The 19,794-nt window shown below is 42.8% G+C and overlaps 1 protein-coding gene across 2 annotated transcripts in view; it reads right to left on the reverse strand.

Annotated features, from left to right (window-relative positions):
• Positions 1 to 11,486: 11,486 nt before the first annotated feature.
• The window catches only part of SIPA1L2 (signal induced proliferation associated 1 like 2), a gene marked incomplete at both ends in the record, with an annotated part of 106,938 nt that continues 98,630 nt past the window's right edge, over positions 11,487 to 19,794 (reverse strand). The window contains 4 exons of one of the 2 annotated variants that reach the window (XM_084254174.1): positions 11,487 to 11,633; positions 14,632 to 14,713; positions 15,656 to 15,779; positions 16,327 to 16,380. In XM_084254174.1, coding sequence (XP_084110300.1) covers positions 11,487 to 11,633; positions 14,632 to 14,713; positions 15,656 to 15,779; positions 16,327 to 16,380 — 407 coding nt within the window. The remainder of the gene's footprint in view (positions 11,634 to 14,631; positions 14,714 to 15,655; positions 15,780 to 16,326; positions 16,381 to 19,794) is intronic. The other variant, XM_084254175.1, reaches the window with a different exon arrangement.

The raw sequence follows: 19,794 nt of genomic DNA on the forward strand, positions 1-19,794 counted from the left end.
GATGCAATTGATTTACATCCGTTATGGAACACAGTGCCCAAGAAAACTAACATTATAGCTGAGAAAAATTATCTATTATTTAATAGATCCTAAATTCTGTGAGAATAAAAGTCCTGATATGAGAGATTTTTTCCCCTAGGGTTTAACACTATGTGACAATAAAGGCCAGACCTAACTGTTAACCCTTAAAAAACATAGGCGGTGATCACCTGACTCCTCAGAGCAACCACCCAGGTGGAAAAGGGCAGAGCTTCTTTAACAAAAAAATCACTGAAAGTCTGTCTCCTGCTTCTTTCTGCTCAGTCTGGCCCGTGTCTCTTCTAACCTCAACATGCAAGCTCTGGTGGTGAAGGACAGTGTGGATCAGCAATCTGTGGGGATCATAGCAACCCTTTTGTGTTCAAGCAACTCTTTAGGTAATTCGTCTCTCAACTTCAAAATTAATTTCTGCCCTAAGCAGTAAAATCAGTCAGATCAAGTGAAAGTCCGATCTACTTTCTCTTCCTGCCAAGGCTGGCACACTGGATGGGAGCAGCTCCTTAAGGGGCACGTGTTAAAAATTTTTTTTAAAGATTTATTTATTTATGCATACAAGAGCGGGGGTATAGGCCAGAGGTGTTGGAGTGAGAAGAGTAACCAGAGACAGAATGGGGAACAGAATAGGCAGAATGACCAAAGTACATGGCTGAGGGGAGCATCGGGTAAGTCAGGAGAGGTCTGTTGCACTATGTGAACCCTAGCCAGCCAGGGATCGAACCCATGCTGCAGAGGCTGCAGACAACTTCATAGGCTGCTGCTTCTTCTTTTTTTTTTTTTTTTTAAAGATTTATTTATTTATTTATTTATACAAGCATTGGGTGCAGTCAGAAACTTGGGACGGTGAGAGAATTCACCAGAGCAGAGCGGGGAACAGAACAGGCAGACTGACAAAGTACACTGCTGAGGGGAGCAGCGGGTGGCAGGAGAGGTCTGCATGGCATGTGGGACCCTCGCCCGGCGGGCTGGGATCGAACCAGCACTGCAAAGGCTGCGGACAGCTTCACAACCCAGCGCTCAACCACTGCGCCACCAGGGAGGCCCTATAGGCTGCTTCTTAACCCCTTGAGCCACCAGGGAGGCCCACATGTTAAAAATTCACCCTTTTGTTCCTAAGCATTCAGGTGCACTGATGGATGTTTCTCAGTTCCCTAATAGTGACCCTGTCCTGGCATGAGCCCACAGAAGTTCTGTGAAAATACACAAAGGTTACTCAATTAGCCTTTTGAAAATTGCTAAGAGCACTGGTTAACCGTGACCTCTCCATGTAAAGGTTCACCCAGTGAATCACACGCCGTCCCAAGAGGCCCTGAGTGGCAGTGCATGGGCCTTGACCCAGCGTCCTCCATGCACACAAATTCTGTCAACTCATGCGCAGGCTGAGCTGGAAATTTCTCCTTTTTGAAGAACAGAGAACTGGGCAATGTACCTCTGCAGTGGTGATGTAAGACAATGGAGAGTCTTGAATCTGACCTGTTTCATGTCTGTGACTTGATTATGCTCAAGGGTCCAATGGCCAGGGTGGGAATGATGATGGGAACCAAGTCATAAACTGGTCCAATGGTCTGAATTTATGAGTTAGGGCAGTATTGAAAAATTAGAGCTTTACCAATGTTTCTTATCTTCAAAGGTATGCAGTAATGCTTTCTTAGTCTCCATCCTGATTATCCTGACAGAGATTAATCAAATCTTGAGTACAGATTGTCCCCAGGCAAAACATAAAAGTGCCCTGAATTCACAAATAGCACTTCCTCAATGAACAAGGCCATGTGTTAAGCATGGATATGCCTGTTTCTCAGCAGTCTGTCCATCTACGTAGCATTTAGTTTATTTGTCTTTTTGTCAGTCTGTCCATTTACCTGGCATTTAGTCTTCCAGCTCTGTGGTTCATCCTCTCAATCAGTACTAGGGCCTTCTCTTAAAGGCCTACTTTTTCTTCTTTGAAGGCATTTTCAAATCCATTGTTTCCAGACTTCCGAAACCTCAAGCACCCCTGAAGCGATTCATCTTTAATCCCTTCCCCTGCTGTCCTGGCGTCTGATCTCACTCTTTAGCTCATCCAACCTCACTGCTCTACCAGATGCTCCAATTGCAGAGTTAACTGTTAAAATTGAGGGCCTGGAGCAAACATTTAGAATCATTCTTCCTCTTCTATGCATTAATTACCAAATTAATCACTCTTCAGAGAGAGAGAGAGAGGTCTTCTTCCTCACCCTCCCCCTTTCACTGCTTCTCTTGTGGGCTTCCAGGGCAAAGCTTCTTAGAATGATGTCTCATCTCTCAAAATACATGGCAATTGACCAACGTCCAGCTGCTCTTTAACCTCCAAAGAGTACTTCAATGGTGTCTTTATATTTTCCCACACTTGTTGGAAAAAGTTTATTTTTGTGTGAGAACAAGTTTTCTGGATTCTCTGTGCTTATCCATCTCAAGCCCCACAAATTAACTTATCCAGATCCCCTCCCTAGAGTTAAAAAAATTGTAATCTATTTTTAATTGAGGTGAAGTACATATAACATGAAACTTGCCATCTTAATCATTTGTAAGTGTACAGTGCAGTGCCATTAAATACATTCTAATTGTGTGAAACCATCTGCCCATCTATCCACAGAACTCTTTTCATCTTCCCAATCTGAAAGTCCATACCCACCGGACAACAGCTGCCCATTCTTCCTTCCTCTAGTCCTTGGCAACCACCATTCTATTGTCTCCATGAATTTTACAGTTCTAGGGACCTCATATACATGCTAGCATAAAATATTTATCTTTTGATAATTGGCTGATTTCACTTTAGCGTAGTATCTTCAAGACTCATCCATATTGTAGCATGGGTTAGAATTTCCTTTTTAAGATTGTGTGGACATACCACATTCTGTTTTACCCTGAATACTATGGGCATCTTTTCTTTTGGCTATTGTGAGTAATGCTGCTGTGAGTATGGGTGTGCAGATGTCTGTTTGAATCCCTAATTTCAATTTTTTTGGGTAATGCCCAGAAGAGAAATTGTTGGATCATATTGTTAGAGAGGCAATGCTGTGCAAGGGGAGAAACATTGCAAAGTATTAAGTAGGCACCATTTTCCCCACCCCCACATATACGCAGTCACCTTCGGTTACAAGTTCCAGCATGCCAAGAACCATCATTCTTGGGTGGGGGGCAGCTGGGAAGAAGCAAGATGGATTGTAAAGAGAAGTAGAACAGGGGCCGCCCTGGTGCCGCAAGAGGTTAAGCACAGCACTATGAAGCTATCCGCAACTTCTGTATCAGGAGTTCGATCCCCCGCCAGTCAGGGAGCAACCCACATGGCGCAGCAAACCTCTCCTGACTCGCCCGCTGCTCCCCTCAGCAGTGTATTTCCGTCAGTCTGGCTGTTCTGTTCCCCACTCTGTCTCTGGTGAATCCTCTCACCCCCCGCCCCTGCACTTCTGGCCTAAACCCCAGTTCTTGTATGCATAAATAAATAAATCTTTAAAAAAAATAAAGAGAAATAGAACAAAGGGGGGAAAAGACAAGAAAGTATAAAAGGGTGGTCCCCAGGGAAAGGAGAGGTTCCAGGTCCCCTGCCCAACCCAAGGAAGGGTGGAAGTGAGCAGGGAGGAGGAAAAGGCAGAGAGGAGACTGGAGAAGGAAGGAAGCAGGATGGAGAGCCAGAAGGAGACCTGGAGGAGGCACATGGAGCAGAGAGACATATGAAGAAGCTGCACTTGCTTCTTGGTCCTGAATTGGTTGAAACAGATGTGGGTGAGAGACCCGTGGGGAGGTTAACAATAGCAGCATTTATCTTGATTTTGATTTTTACTCTTTTCTTTTCAGACCTGTCTGGCTGTTTCTGACCCTGGCATCTCCTGGGTCCCCACCAGGAGATGCCTTACACTTGTAGCAGGCTTTCAGGCCTCAGTGGCACTGCTTTAGGCCAACCCTGTTTGGCTGGGCATTTACCCACGAGGGCATAGGTAATTTCCAGTGCTTGATTTGAAAACCATATTCTTTGTCTTTCTTTGTTGTGCACTACTTGCATTAAAGTTCCTTTCCATTAAAGGTCTTATGCACTAGAATATGTTTTGTATTGATGTAGTGGATGGCAGAACCTATTTCGAATGGCAGGTTTGGGGGCCCTGGGGTGCCCCTCACCCTACCCTTTAGCAAAAGGAGACACATGAAGGAGAAACATGTACAGACACTTGGAAGAGACACACGGCTAAGAGATATGTGGGGAGGTTGCTCTTGGTGGTTCTTGGCAGAGACAACAGCACCCATTATCTTGATGCCGTTTATTTTGAATTTTGCGTCTTTCTTTTTGAAACTATCCAGCCACTTTCTTCTTGTTCCCTGTCATAAATTACCTTAGATTGTGGCAAACTTTCAGGCCTCTGCCCTGCATCAGGCAAATATGTTTGGCTGGGCATTTGCCCTTAAGGGGTTGGGGAATTTAGGGAATTTGGGTAATTGGGAGTTTGTTATCTGAAATCTTTTCCTTTCTCTGTGCATACAATTCTACTAAAAACCTTTCAGACTAAGAGTCTGCTTCCTGTGCCTTTGTGCATGGTGATGACTTGAATTGTTGTAAAGGGGCTGCACCTCTTAAAAATATGGGGTCTCTGGGTGCCCCCTTCATCATATATTAACAATATGGTATTTTTTGAAGAACCACTGAAACAGGGGAAGTTTCACAAACCTGCCCAAGCAAGTTCTTGGAAACTCAAACTTCAAAGAATGAAGTAAACTCCTATAGCCATCAGTAAGGAACAACGGAAACTCAGAGTGATGTAAAGAAGTTAGGAATTTATTAAGGGAGAGAGAGTAGAGTGCAGCTCCCGCAGGGGAGTGGGTCTTAGTGAGATGCCCATGAATTAGTTTCTTAGGCTACTTGACATATTTTTTCTAGATGGACTTCTGGCATCCTGCTGTGTCAGGCACCGCTGAAGACTGTTACTTCATTTCCAGCTGTTTTTTTTTTTTTTTCTTTCTCCTTATTGTCTTTCTCAATGGTCAGCAGATGTTTTCCTCTGATACGGGATTTGTTCTGGGGGTCTCTGGCCAGGGAAACCTACCGGCTGCTTATCTTACTGTTTGCCATAGTGGCTGCACCATTTTACCTTTCTATGAACAATGCACGATTATTCCAATTTCTCCATATCCTCACCAACACTTGTCCCATCCCTACCCTCTTCATTTATAACACAAGTCATCACAAGGCATAATTCAGGAGGAAACAAGGCCATGATGATGAAATCTCAGAAGAGAAAAAAGCCAAGGGTGATTGCAGGAGGATTGGGCGAGTCAAATTTTTCAAGTGAGACTATTGAAACTGGTCATATATTGGCAAACACTTTGCGAATTAAATGTGTATCTCTAAGTTCAATGTTCACATTCATTAATATACTATATTTATCTGGTAGAACTAAATCCACATACCCAAATTGGTCTTCAGTCAAGTGAAGGTAGACTTCTTGCAGACATCTTTCCATATATGGCAACATTTTTGGATAATTTTAAAGCATAGACTCTTGCATTCGGAAATCAGTGTCACTGGCAGGAATAATCCTCATACAAACAATGAGATGGTAGACAATTAGGAAAGTCAAGTTTAGGTCAGTTTTGTCAGTGCAAATCAACTAAAAAGCTCTTGCTTTGAAAGAACCGAGTAAGAATCTGTTAAATTATGGAGAAACACTTTATTTCAGAGCTCATCTCAACAAGGGAATTAGTATAAGCAGTGGGGTCTGCATCTGCCAGTCTATTTGGGTCACTATCTTACCTTCCCCTACAACCCCAACACAGTCATTCAGAAATGGAATGGTTTTAGGACCATGTTGGCTGAACAATGGCCTTCAAATAGTATAACAATGCGAGAGTCAAGTAGCAGTTCCGGGGTTAATCCTACCGATCTCTGTACCCTGATATAGGGAAGTGCTGCTTCCTCACTTGAGTGGTGTTATTTGAGTTCTCAAGTACTTAATTTAAAAGGAATATAGAATGCCTAGTTTTGAAATTCTATATTCATGGAAATGGGGATTGTGGGTTTTAGCCTGCTGTTTGGCAAGCCCTCAGCCCAGATGGGGTTCAGTAATGACTTCTATAAGGTGTTTAATCAGACCCTAGAAGAGCACAACTGCCATGTTTAATTATTCCAATTTAATGGAGCATTCAGCTAGATCCTGCTTGGTCTGCTATCCATGATTATGGGCATGGGGAAGAGGGCAAGAACCCAGATACCCAGGCCCAATTCATGTTATACACAGTGATGGCGAGACTGCCAGCCTCTGAAATCTCCATCTGCAGAATGTATTTATAGTTGTTCTTTCTGAGCCAGTACCAATTTAGTCAAGGCAGACAATTTACTAAAATGCTCTGACTTTGTATCCCCCCCGCCCCCCCACACAGTCTTCCTCACAATTTCACTGGATATGCGCATGCTGGGAGATTAGCTGATATTAAAACAACAAAACTCCCAACACTAGTGATTAACAGCCTGATTGATGGGTATTGATGTCCGGGACACTGGTAATCTAATCCTTAATTTTGTCAATAACTCAGCTCTACTTTATGAGCCAAAGGATATTTGCATGTTGAGGGGTGTGATTATTTTTCATTTGCACTTCTGAAAAACCACACTACTTTGGAAATTTTAGGCATATCTCTGATATTAGGGGCAGAATAGAGAAATCAGTGTTTTTCAGAGTTTGCCAATGCTGGTAATAATTATATCAAACCTTTGTAAGGATTTAAGAGGCAGACATTTTCTGATATAAATATGAACTGGAGGTAACTTGAAAAAAAATTTTTAAGCAACTTAAAATGTAAGAATGTTATTTTTGGGGATGATGCTCATTTGTAAAACTCGAGATTTTTGTTGTTGTTCTGAAGATTCAGCCTAATTTCCACTGGTATAAGTCAGGGAGCCTGGGTTAATTTGGAGGTTGTAGGTCAGAAACCTTCTGATTCCTTGGATTTTACAGATCTCTTACATTTTTCCTCCCATGAAGCATGAACAAATATTTTAGCTGCCACCTGCCTCGAAACTGGTATTGAATTAAACCCAGTCAACAACATCTACTTTCTTTTCTGCTTGTGAGTGGCTTGTCTGAACTGCGCAAACCACACCCAGGGAACAGGCTTTACAGTGTAAGCACAAAATCCAGACTCTAATGAACTGGAGCTGGCTGTTTCTTACTAACCAGTAATTCAAAGGAGCAAAACATCTGTAAAAATCTTTATCACCTCCACCCTGCTTCCCCAGCCTCACATTGAACATTCTGAAGAACAAACACTGGCTTGATTTCAGAGGATTTGAGATTACTTAATAATCTCCAGAAACTGGGATTCGAAGAGGTGGGACTTTGTCTTTTGGAAATGTTCCCAGGAATGTATTTCACTCTGTGACTGTGGTGCTAAAGAGGGTGACTTGGTTTTTCTTGTAACATACCTTCTATCTTGTTGGAAAGGAGTGGGTGCCTCTCTTCATGAGCGTATTTTCACAGCTTCTCAAAAACTAGAGAATTGGTGGGTCCACCTAAATTTCATGTTCTCTCTCAAAATAGTTCTAGGTATCTCGAGATGTAACTATTGACTTCACATTTTACATAAGGAGCAAATGATTTTAATATTCAAGTCCTCTGCTATTGACATAGTTACAGTGTTTTGTCAAGAAACCCAACAAAATCACTACTCTTAGTGTCCTTTAGAGATCTTTGATCTTAGCAGACAAGAGATGGTTTATAACTTTATGGGTTTTCTAAAGCCTCCTGGTTAATGCACATATTCAAATTCTGCATTTTAATAGACTAACTGGGTAGCAGATTGCTGGCATTTCAAAAGATAATTGTGATATCAGCAAAAGCAGGGTATATTGTTACACCCTCTTCCTTATCCAAATATAACATATTTTTAATGATAAACCTGATCCCTGATACTGAGAAAAGCAAGATAAAAGCCTCTAATATGCAAATTAACTTTGTCACACACTAGAATGACCTTAATACATAATAGATCACTCCATATGGTGAGGAAAAATTGATACTAATTATTCTAAAATAAAAATAATTATTTTTAGTGGATATATTTCAGTATTTAGTTTTTTCCCCCAGCAAGTCCTCCTGGAAAGTCAATGCGCTTAGTTGCTGAGGAGCATGTAAATAGCATTCTTCCCCAGGATGCCAGGTTGCTGGATCCACATGTACTATTGGAAGATGACAGGAATTTTCTAGGGCTTAGTAGTTGACTGGACACACGCATTTGAGAAGTTTAACGAAATCACTGGGCCATCTTCTTTGGCAGGCCCTTTGGAGGCAGGTTTGAGAGATTACCCATTTTCTTGGCAATAGAGATTGAGAAGTATTTCTTGAAAAAAATACCTGTTCACTTTTGTCCATAGATGTGTTGTAGGAATGCAGGATGGCTTTCCATCAGCTAGGTTGGGGCCAGATTACTTTATTTTCTTCAAACAATGTCAACCTTTCCATTTGCTCAAGCTGCCCTCCAAAGCAAAATTAGCCACGTCTGCTCCTCTGATCAACCATGCAGGGGAGCCAAGAAACAACTCTTCATTGTTAGGTTTCTATTAAGGTAAGAAATATTTATGGAAACTGCATGATAAGCATGAAGTTCATCCATCCCTCTGAAGCTTAAAGCTCATCCCTCAATCAAGCCTTTCCCTCCTCTCTTTCTACCCTATCAGTGAGAGTTCCAGCCACAAATTCCTTCTTAAGCGCGAGCCTTCTACTTCTGTCCAGCATCTCGGCTTCATGCTGGACCAGGCCAGCACCATCTCTTATTTAGATGGGTTTTCCTTTTCTAATTCTTTCCTTTATACCAGAGGCTGGTCAATTACATTTGAGGGTGGCCTGCAGAGAACAGATCTTCTAGCTTTAATGTTTAGTTAATTTGAATTTAATAGTATTTACTATATACTCTCTACACACAAAGTTTGCAGACACTTGTCCAATATGATCCATTCTTCTTTAGAAGCCAGACTTAGTCTTTTAAAATACAGGTCATATTATGCTGCTTTCCCTGTTTCAACAGCTCCCTTTTGACTTAGAACAGAATCCAGAATCTACGATGGCCCACAGTTCATGAATGACCTTTTACCTCTTTGTACCCTCTACCACTTTCCATCACTACCCACTTGGGGTCCATCCTGACTTGTGACCACCTCAGGGCCTTTGAACTCTGTGTCCCTTTACCTGGACTGCTCTCCCCCCACTGTCTAGAGTCACTAACCCCGGGAGGTATCCCCCAGCAACTGTCGACATCTCAATTCCTCATCTTAACTGAATGACTCTAGTTGCTGTCTCATAAGGTTGCTATAGAGATAACAAAGGGCTCAGATCAGTGCCTGGTGCAGAGTAACTATTCAAACAATGTCAGTTATTAAGGTAATTATTTAAGAAAGCTCATCCCAGGCACTCTATTTCTGTCTCTCACATTTTAAAATGATCTTCTGTCTGTCTCCCTATGTTAGAGGGCCTGTCTCTTAGCAATAGTGCCTGGCTGGTCCTGGTCATGGTGGGCCCTGCAGCTCTGAGTACAGTGCTTGCCAGTGGTGACAGGAAGGGGAGAGGAAGAAATCTATCTGGTGGGTCCTTAAGGTCATGACTCCCGGACAAACTGCATTCACTGAAGGCATTTTGGAGGCAAGCCTGGATCTTCAGAGAGGGCCACTTTAAGAAACTTGATGCAGTCTCCCACAATGTCTGCCATAGGAATTAGCATGTTTTTCAACACACCTGTCATGTGAAGTCCACTTGAGAAATCCCTTTGAGGGTAAATTGCTCACCTCCAATTCTTGATTCAACCTTTGTTCTGAAGGTGGAGAACTCTGCATCTTCCTCCACGTCCTTTCCTCCTTTGGGTCATGTTCTGTCTTTTATTTTACATTAGATTCAGATCTAAAGGTTACCCATTCCTGATTTCCTTTTCAAATTCCTACTATTCCATTGTATGTATTTTCTTATATGGAACACCAAATTCTTTGTTGAAGACTATGTTTTAAAAAAAAAGACAACTTTGGGTAAATCACTTAACTTGAACCTCAGTTTACTGAAGTTGTAAAATGGGACCCTCTCCACCATGGAAACCATTAGGATGTAATTAGGGGGATTGGAAGCACAGTCTGGCATGTAGCAGCTACTGATAAAGACTAGTTACTCTTTAACTCAGTGTGGGATTCTGTAAGAGGGCAGCTCAACAGCATTTAATTGGGATAAAGCTCCTAAGTGACCTCAAACAAATTCACATATACCCAGAGAGTTGACATATTTGAACATCACAATCTATTCACCTGACAACACCATTATTTATGTGGACTCTTTGAAACATTTATTAAAAAAGCAAAATGTATGTTCATCTCAAATAGAACAGTTAAAAATGGTAAAGCAATACAAACAGCTTGTTACTAGCAGCATCCAGTTGTTAGAATTTCCGGGCCCTGCTCATCCTCAGTCTGTTCTGGGCAAGCTCACTCTTGCCTGAGCTTGCTGTTACCTACACTCCTTCCTCCGCATAGTGCAGGTGAAACCAAAGTTTATAAAATTAACAACTTAAGGTTAAATAAGCTTAAATAAGGGTGTTAAATACAAGACACTTCATCAAAGCTTCTGTACACAGATAAACAAATTTGGCATTGGACAGGTGATTCTGCTGGCTCACTGCGGACAGGAGAGTTCTAGCAAGGAAGCAAATGTCCTTTTTTTCAGCAGAGCATTAACTATACAAAAGTGGTTAAGAGTTCAAGTGACTACTTAGTGAGCCATTTACAAGGCATATGTATCTTTTTTGTTTGTCTTTTAATCAGAACACTTTAATATTCAGGCACCTTTTGTTCCTGCAAATAAATAAGTCTCTAAAATAACTGCATTCGAACTAGTGTTAAACGCGACAGTGCTTCGTTTTGTTTCCCGACAAGGCGTTCCCAACTATTCACTAGGCCTCTTTCTTATTGCTATGATAATGTGGCTGTGGAAATAAAACTACTGTACATCCAAAAAAATAGAGCACCTTTAACATTAAAGTATATGTCTGATTATCTGTTTCCATGTTTATTTTACATTTCTAAAGCCCAAACTATGGTAAATTGCTTTAACATCCCTACCAGGTCACCTGATAGATAGGAAATAAAACCCAACTAGCTTCTTCCCTCTTGAGGTAAGCCCACGCCAGAGCACCATTTTAGTAGAGTCAAAAAGAAAAAGGTCCGAGCTGACACCAGGGTTTACATTCATCTCGACACGGGGAGTTACATTCATCTTCGCACGGCCTTCCCTCCGCTATCACGCGATGGCTGCACGACGGGTCGAGGCTTCCGAGCCTGCTGGGTGAATGGTGCTGGACAGAGAGGCATAGCAAGAACATCTACGATTGGCTGAAAGCACAGTTAAAAACCACATGTTTGTGACTTCGAAGGGACGTGGGGTGTTTCCCCAGGTCCCGTGATGGGGGGTAGAGTTGGGTTAAGATTTTTTGTCAATGGTGTTGAAAAACCACTCTGTGAACTTGCGCAGCTGAGCCGTGGCTGTCTGGGACTCCTCTTGAAGCCGCATGTTGTCCTGCCGCAGATGCTGCACTTCTGCTTGGAGAACAGCCTTGTCCTGCTTTTCCTGGTGAGAGTGGAAACAAACTGAGCCACGCATACGACCGCCACATTCTCTCTTGCCAAGCTGCAGGGCAAGAATCCTATATCCCTATTTTTTACTTCTGGGGGGTGGGGAAATCACTCAGAGGTGACTTGACTGTTCTAGGTTTCTGCCAACAACGAAAAAAGGAACAACTCAACATGTGCTCTCCTTCCATCCACTTTGCTCCCAATAGGCGTCAAGAATATTATTCACTGGATATGTCATCCTCTTTCCATAAAAAGGGAGACCATAGAGAGAGGTTAAAAGCAGTGCCCTTGGACAAATGCATGGAGTTTTCTAAGTCAACTTCCGTACTTCACGAGGTTGGTTCTCACATAGCTGCTGATCCTTGACAAGTCTATAATAATGTAAGGACTGAAGCCTTGCATCCCAGCTTAGAGTTCCTGCACCAGTATATTGTCCATGATGAACTTAAAGGCTTGTCATTAAAAATTATGTAAAAATAGTCAATATTGTCTCAGAATACTCACATCTGGGGTTTCCAAGATACAGTAACAAGATAGGTACAATACAAATTTCAGTTCCCAAATGCTGAAAGGGATGGTTTGCCCCCAACAGAGAAAGGGGTCACTGTTAGACCTTAACGGCTGGTATTTTTTTTTAAAGGCTTGATTTGACTGCTAAATCCATCAGGCAGCCCCCAATACTGCACCAGACCATTGTGCATGGTTAGTCTGTGGCCACGGACTCTTAGTAGTCTTTACAGCCTTGGCGCGGCTGACCTGCCATAAGGTTTGCTTCTATTTTCTGGTCACTCTGCAGGCTCTCCCCAGTATCACCTGCCTCCATGAGACCAATCCCCAAAGGAGGCTTCGGTTACTTCCTGATGTCTAATTTCTCCATCAGGGTCAACCTCAGTTCACCCCATGTCCTGACTTTCCTTAGTCACTTCAAGAGGTTTAAGCTCCTAATTGAATCCATGCCACCAGGACATTCACTTCCAATAAGGCTCAGAACATCCCTATGTCCCTGCTGAGACACAGGTGCTCACCTCTCAGTGCCATACAGACCCCACATTGCTGTAATCCATGGAACTCATTCTCTGTCTAAATTCTCAACCTCTTCCCTGAAAATCCCCTTCACCTTCGGGCCCTAAATGAATCCTGACTCTCTCCTGAGGACACCACTTCCCCAGCAGCTTACTCATAGATGAGAGATTTGTTCTGCCACAGCCTGAGGTACTCAGGGTGTTCCCTATTCAGTCCAGACCCCTGCTCCTCCTGAAAAATTCCAGCTCCTTTGAGAAGCATGGCATTAGATTTTAAGACCTGCTACTCTTGCTCACCACAACTACCTATTGAGTCTCTAGATCCATTATTATATGTCTCTTTTCCGACGTTAAGGGAAGATTTCAGAACATGATTCACTTTTCTCCTCTCCTGTCCTGTTTGTTAATGATGTCAAATCTAGTTAGATGTTCCATCCAATTCAGTCTCTCCGTTATTTCCTTTTTAGGATCTTAAAGCACACTCCTCCTCAACCCCCACTCCCCAGTCATATCAGTTAATGTAGCAACTGTTACGTGTATATCCTATTAAATGGATACTTCCTACTTCCTCACCATTACCCTCTTGTCTCTTTAAAATAATTTCTCTGGTATTCTCTCCTCCAATTGCCTACCCCACCAGTCTTATCTGAGCTTCATTGTCCACAAATCCACCTATACATGATCGTTTCTCCTCAGCCAGCTTAGACTCTGTCTCTTAATTTAATCTTCTCCTATATACACCCAGGGTCTTTACCTCTGTCTTTGTCTTTGTTTTTTACCTAAAGTCTAATATTTGTGGAATTCAGCTCTTCAATTATTCTATACCTACCGCTGCTCTGGAGTCACCAGTCACCCCAGTTTCCCTGGGACTTTGCCTGCTCTAGCCCCAAAAGTTCTGTAGCCTGGTAAAGACAGCTGGTTGTCCGAGCTGGAGAAAACACATACCTCTGCTGACAGATATTACTAACTTGTGCTGAACATTCTTTCATCCCTGCTTGGCAACTCTATTAAATATACTTGGTCAATCTACCCTTGACCTTGTCCCCTAGCCTTGCACTTGTCATACTCCTTCCTCTTACTCACTCTCAGCTCATGAATGGAAAAAAGCAACAGAGAACTCTGTCAGCCTACCTCTGTCTAGACTGTGCTGTGAACATATGTGAACATGAGAATGCATGCATGTGCATGCACACACACGCACGCACACACACACAAACTGTTCTTCTCTGGTCTCTATATGCCAACTCTCCTCCCCACTCTAGCGCAGCTCCTCCTTGTGCACTAGATCATCTCTCCCTCACTCATCACTCTCACCATCATTTCCCTCCCAACTGGATCATTTCCATCAACTGTCACACCAGTTATAATTTCTCCCTTCATCAACAACAGTAATAAAACCCTCCTCGTGACATTTCTTACCCTCCAGCTACTACATTCCATTTATTTCTGTGGACAGCGAAGTGGCTGCCTAGCACAGTGTGAAGGTACTGTGCAAATGCTTGGGAAGTGAATTCTTTAACTACTTTGGAAGCCCAAACATGCACAGGGTTGGCTGATGTGTTAAAAGTTCTGAGGCCATGAGACTGACTTGGGGGTACACTAGCTTGGGGAGACCAGGCTTTCTGATAGCAACCAACTCCTCATAGGTGAGCTTGTAAATGGCAGGTGTGATTGACAAATCACTGGACTGAAAATGCTAGCCCACTGTGTTTCTATCTGCCTCCCAAGACTGGCCATCCAGAGGCCTCGTCCTCATCTAGTTTTATCTATTGTGATCCTGCGGTTCCCCTGAAGGAAATATATTAGTTGCAGACCAGAATTAGGCCTCAGGAGTCTCCATTTCCATTCACTGTTGGGTTTTGATTAGGGAAGTTATCTTTCCTGAGTCTCCTCATTTTCATTTGTGGTTGTTAAAGGGGTCAACTATGTAAGGAAAAGCCTTGATCGTGAACTTCCAAGAGATTGCGTTACCTTCCTCAGGTCAGTCTGCAGTTGTCGAAGGATTAATTCCAGCTGATTGACTTTACCAGTCAGTGTTGATGGAGACCGCTCCCTAGCAGATAAGGCAAAAGTTTGAAAAAGTTCAGATTACTGACATGAAGACATTTCACCCAGCATTTCTCCTGGCAAAGTTTTTACTCAAAAAAATTATTTCATATGCTTATTGCTCAGCAAGGACATGACCATGTTACATTTGAAAAGTGAACATGTTGCTGCTTTGGTGGAAAATCCCTCCTAGATTTTTATTGACTTTAAAAGGGATTTAGAATCTCTACTGGCACACACATTGGTAAGAAAACAAAAGATAGATCACCACAGTTTAGCCAACTGAGACTAGGTAGACCAGGATGAAACCCTGGGGACCAAATATAGATTCAATGTCCCCCATTTGCCTTTCTTGGTCAAGAAAATATCTTGCTGCTCATGAGGAAGGTGAGCAGGCAAGTTCATACAACTCGGTTCACATAAACTCTGGAATTAGGAATGGATGGATGGGTAAGAATATATTTTTAATGGACAATAAATAACAAGAAATTAGACAGAGGAAAGAGAGGGTTTATTCTTGACATACTTCAGTGGAAAGCGTGATGACGGGTCAAGGACCAGGGAGGCAACATGCCCTTGGCAGATCAGTCGTCAGACGGAAGGCTGAACAGGGGTGTCCCTCTCCTATGCTGTTGCAGTAATAAGTCAGCAGATGCTGACCCCAAGACCCACCGCTCCCTTTCTGTGAGCCTCACTGACATGGGCATGGGGCTGCAGTCTTGGCAGGCAGGCCCCACCCAATGAGCAGATCAGTTAGGCTGCCAAGTGTGATCCACTCACGTAGGACAGGGAGCTGACTCAGCCCGCTCAGCCCCATTTCTGGATTCTGAAAGACTAGGAGAAGGCAGGGATAGAAATGGTATCTTGGCTGGCCTGGGGTTAGCTAACTCCTTCTTAATCACTGGGGTTTCGGGCGGGGGAATGAGGGGACTCACAAGAGCTCACATACCCAGTTGTGTCCATGAAGTCTTTGCTACTGCCTGGATCTACACATAAAGGCAGCTGCTGGGCCCCTTCCAAGTCCTGCCCATGTTGCATATCTGTCAGGGTACAGAAGGATGCCACTCTCTGATCTAGGGAAGAGAGATAAACATACAGAAAGAAGTTTTAGTAATAGCCACAAGGCAATATTTCTTCATGGAAATGAATTTAGTAACTCAGTAACAACCGCATGGCCCCCATCAGTTTCTGCCCAGTTTCAAACAAAACAAAGAAAAACAAACTCAGACAAGGTGCTGACAATCAGAAAGCATTGGCTGTCCTCTGGGGCTGTATGGCAAACACACATCACAGCCACAGGGACCCTTAGCAGATCCTGGATTTGCTAGAGCCAATTTGCTTTCTTCTTTCCACATCCCAAGAAATGCCAAAGCTGCTGAAGAGGCATGAAACAACAGGCTGGCTGATGACCTGGCCGATGAATAGAACCATGGAGACATACCTTTCTTCCAGCTCTCCCCAAATGCAGAGAGCAGCCGGGAGACACAAAAGCCAGGACACATATCCCCTGTTCGTCCCCAACCCTCCAAGCTTGAATAACCATGCAGACGTGCAGACATATGAAATATAAAGAAAACATTACAGGCTATCAAGAACCCACAATCAGCCCCAGACAATCACCTAGATAGGACGTGTGGTGACAGAGCAGCCCAAGTTCTTCGTCTGAGTCAAGACCTGAAATAAGATTTAGAATTTTCCTATGAACAGTAACATCTCTCTGCACTTGACAGCCTCTGAGGCTTATATAAGCAAGGCTCAAATAATGGGGTTCTGTGAATGAGCCTGTGTGCATGTGTGTGTACACCTGTCTGCACGTGTGTGCACACATTGTCCTAAATCAGAAGTCCTAGAAAACCCACATTATGCAATGCCCATTGCTGTGATTGCTGATTCATTTCATTGGCAATGGTCCTGGTGAGATGCAGCGCGGTTACATGCAACAACCATAGTGGTGTGCAACACACGCAAATACAACTGCAGGATATGAGCCTGTTTTGGGTTTGCTTCAGTGACCCACTCCTAATCCTATAAGGTAAAGACTCGTGGAGAGAGGTTAGCCACACAGTCTCACTAGAGACCCCTGGAGCACCCTCCAAGGGCTCAGTGTTTCCAGGAGCAGTAGACTACCCAGCCTTACCTTTTTTTTTTTACTTATTTATTTTTTTGAACTTTTTTTTTAAATTTTATACATTTTTTTACATCATTTTTCATTTTTGCACAACGTATGCTAAAGATGTAGCTTCCATATGATCCAGCAATTCCACTCCTAGGTATTTACCCAAAGGACACAAAGGGTACCTGCAGCCCTGTGTTTATAGCAGCACTATTTACAATAGTTAAGCTTTGGAAACAACCCAAATGCCCAAAAATAGATGACTGGATCAAGAAGATGTGGTACATATACCCGGCCTTATCTTATCACAGGGTCCCTTTTATTCTTGGCACCAGCAATTTCAGTCACTGTCCTGAGAGCTAGGCAGGAAAGGAAATATGATATTCTTTGGACGAGGCACCAGCAGGGCCCAGCTCTGGGGGTGGGGTGGGGGGGTAAAGCACTGACACAAGAAAACGGGTGTAGAAATACTGAGTGGCATACAGAAAAAAGTCCTGATTTTGAACAAGGTGGAGGTGGAACCAGGAATTCCTTAATGATCCACTGATCCACTTCCCCCGATCCCCAGTGCCCCAAGCTCAATGCCCGAGCATAGGCACAGCATCCATCTATCCTGGAAAGCTGAGGGATACTGCAGGGGTTTTGGTGCTGCGGCATCTTTTTTATGATTTGACGAATGGCTGAGAAGCTGCACTTGGGTCTGTCTCAGAGGTGCTCTGTTGCTAATTTAGCCCGCTCTGTCCACCTCTAGCTGCTGGATGAGTCTCCTAATGAGGCTACCTACTTGTCTGGTTCACAGAAGGTCTTGTACCTCCTGTTAATCAGTAAGGATGGTGATGGTGAAGGCTGCGGGGAGCACACGAAGGGAATCTGGGCTGGAATGTGAAGGGCACAGCGCTGAAAGTAGCCAGCAGAGGCCCGGAGCTCCCTGGAAGTGGGGCTGTGGGTGCACTGAGTGATGGGTTAACAGGGAGCTCTTTAGCCACACATCCGATGTCCTCCATCAGGATTTCTCAGTGGTCCTGGCAGGCACAGATATGCTTCAGCTCACGTCTGTAGTTTAAGGATCTCCTTGCCCACACTTCAAATCCTTTACAAGATGATACATTCTGTAACTATGCATTGCTGAGAGATAATCACGTTCCCAATTTGGTACTGATTAGTAGGGTTTTGGCACATGATAAAATAATGTGTGATTTAATTAAGATTAATGGCAAAATCTGGGCACTGCCTACTTTAACACATGATAGGATGTGACCTGCAGAGGCTGGGGCAGGAATTATGAGAAATGCTTGGCAGGGGGTGAGCAGCTCTCACGGTGGGGGCGGGGAGGGCTTGGGCTGCCATTGTGTCCAAGATAACCCTTTGTTCTAAGAGGACCCAAACAAGCATACAGCTCACACTTAAAAAAATAAATCAGCAGCAGATGGATTCTTATTCTCCAATGAATTAACTACTAACAAAAAGGAATGGCAAAAGAAAATCATTTCTTCTTCTCACTTTTAAAAAGAGCTCCACTGGCCCTTATTTTATGCAATCCAGTGATTATCTGGTTAGTTTCTATCTTCCTTATGTATTTGGCTCTGATGGTCATCTAAAAATCTGGGTGACAATGTCTTAGCTTGTGTCCTTCATTTTTACCTTAATTGATAAAATATCCACATATTTGTCAGAAACAGAACTTGCTACTGGCAGTCTTTCAAGCATTCCTTGGGGAAGAAACTAGGTCCTACTGGTCAGGAGGCAAGAAGCCAAAAAAAGAGTTTTGCCAGCAATGTAATTTCACAAAGAGGATTTCACTTTGGATCTGAAAAGCCTGGGAGGGTGAAATGCAAACAGAATGCTACTTGATTAAGTACAGACACTAAACTACTTTGTAGAATAGCTAATCTTAGTGACAATTTCCAGTGGAAGCTCTATTCCGCCACAGCTTATTTCTGTGATGATAAATATTCAGTAACCAAGTAATTACTGACACTGAACCAAATGGCACAAACGAAACAGTAAGAAAGGGAGCTATGAGAGTATGAACTCTATGAAAAATGGTTAGCACAGCAAAGATATAATCACCCACACTTTACATAAGAAGCCTGTTTATTTTTTTCCCTTCCGTTCTTTTCTGTGCAAGTAAATTGGGCTAAGATGGGACATGAGGCGTGGCTCACACACAAAACAATTTGTGCCTTTAAATAATCTTTAAAAAAAAAAAATCTATCTCAATGCCAGTTTCTTATCTTAGTACACTTAGCACGAAACAAGAAATGAATAGCCGCCAGGCTATTCCATATGTACATAGAGATGGCAGAATAACTGCCTGCAAATAACTCCCATGACCCCAGAGAGGCTGCCTGGAGCATCATCAGAATATGGTAAGGCCAAGGCTGGATCTTGGAGGGATGAGTGCTCTCATCAATTAGTCATGTCTGCTGAGGGCATCACAAAGGATACTACTACATTTGCTAGCTATACACTATATGGGACACACAAGTATGAGGCTAGATTAAAATTAGCCCTGTTTCCACAAGGCTGTTCTAATATGTTTTTGCTACAACTACACATTAAAGTAAAGCTAGGACTTTGTAGCTACATGTAGGAAATAAAAGGTTCTGGCTCTGAAAACTGTGTTTATCAGATTGTGGAAAGTTGACTTAAATGACAACCTGGGAAGGAGTAAAAAAGGCTACACTGAAGTTTAAACATGAAATACTTTGGTTTAGACCTTCTGCAGCCCACTGATGAATGTAGAATGATACTGGCCTAGAATGTGCCTACAAGTAATGAACAAAAACAGAACAAAACCCTGGAATTGTTTTTTATGTAAGATACAAATATTATATTTTTTGGCTTGAAAGAATTTTCTTACTTTTGAATAATTTTAGCCAAATTACTACATTAACTTTGCATTTTTCATCTAAGTAGCAGTCTTTTTGCTTTTCTATTTTTTTAAATGAATTATATTTTAGGAGTTAGACAAT

This window comes from Talpa europaea (assembly GCF_964194135.1).
Source record: "Talpa europaea genome assembly, chromosome: 14".
Lineage (NCBI taxonomy): Eukaryota > Metazoa > Chordata > Mammalia > Eulipotyphla > Talpidae > Talpa > Talpa europaea.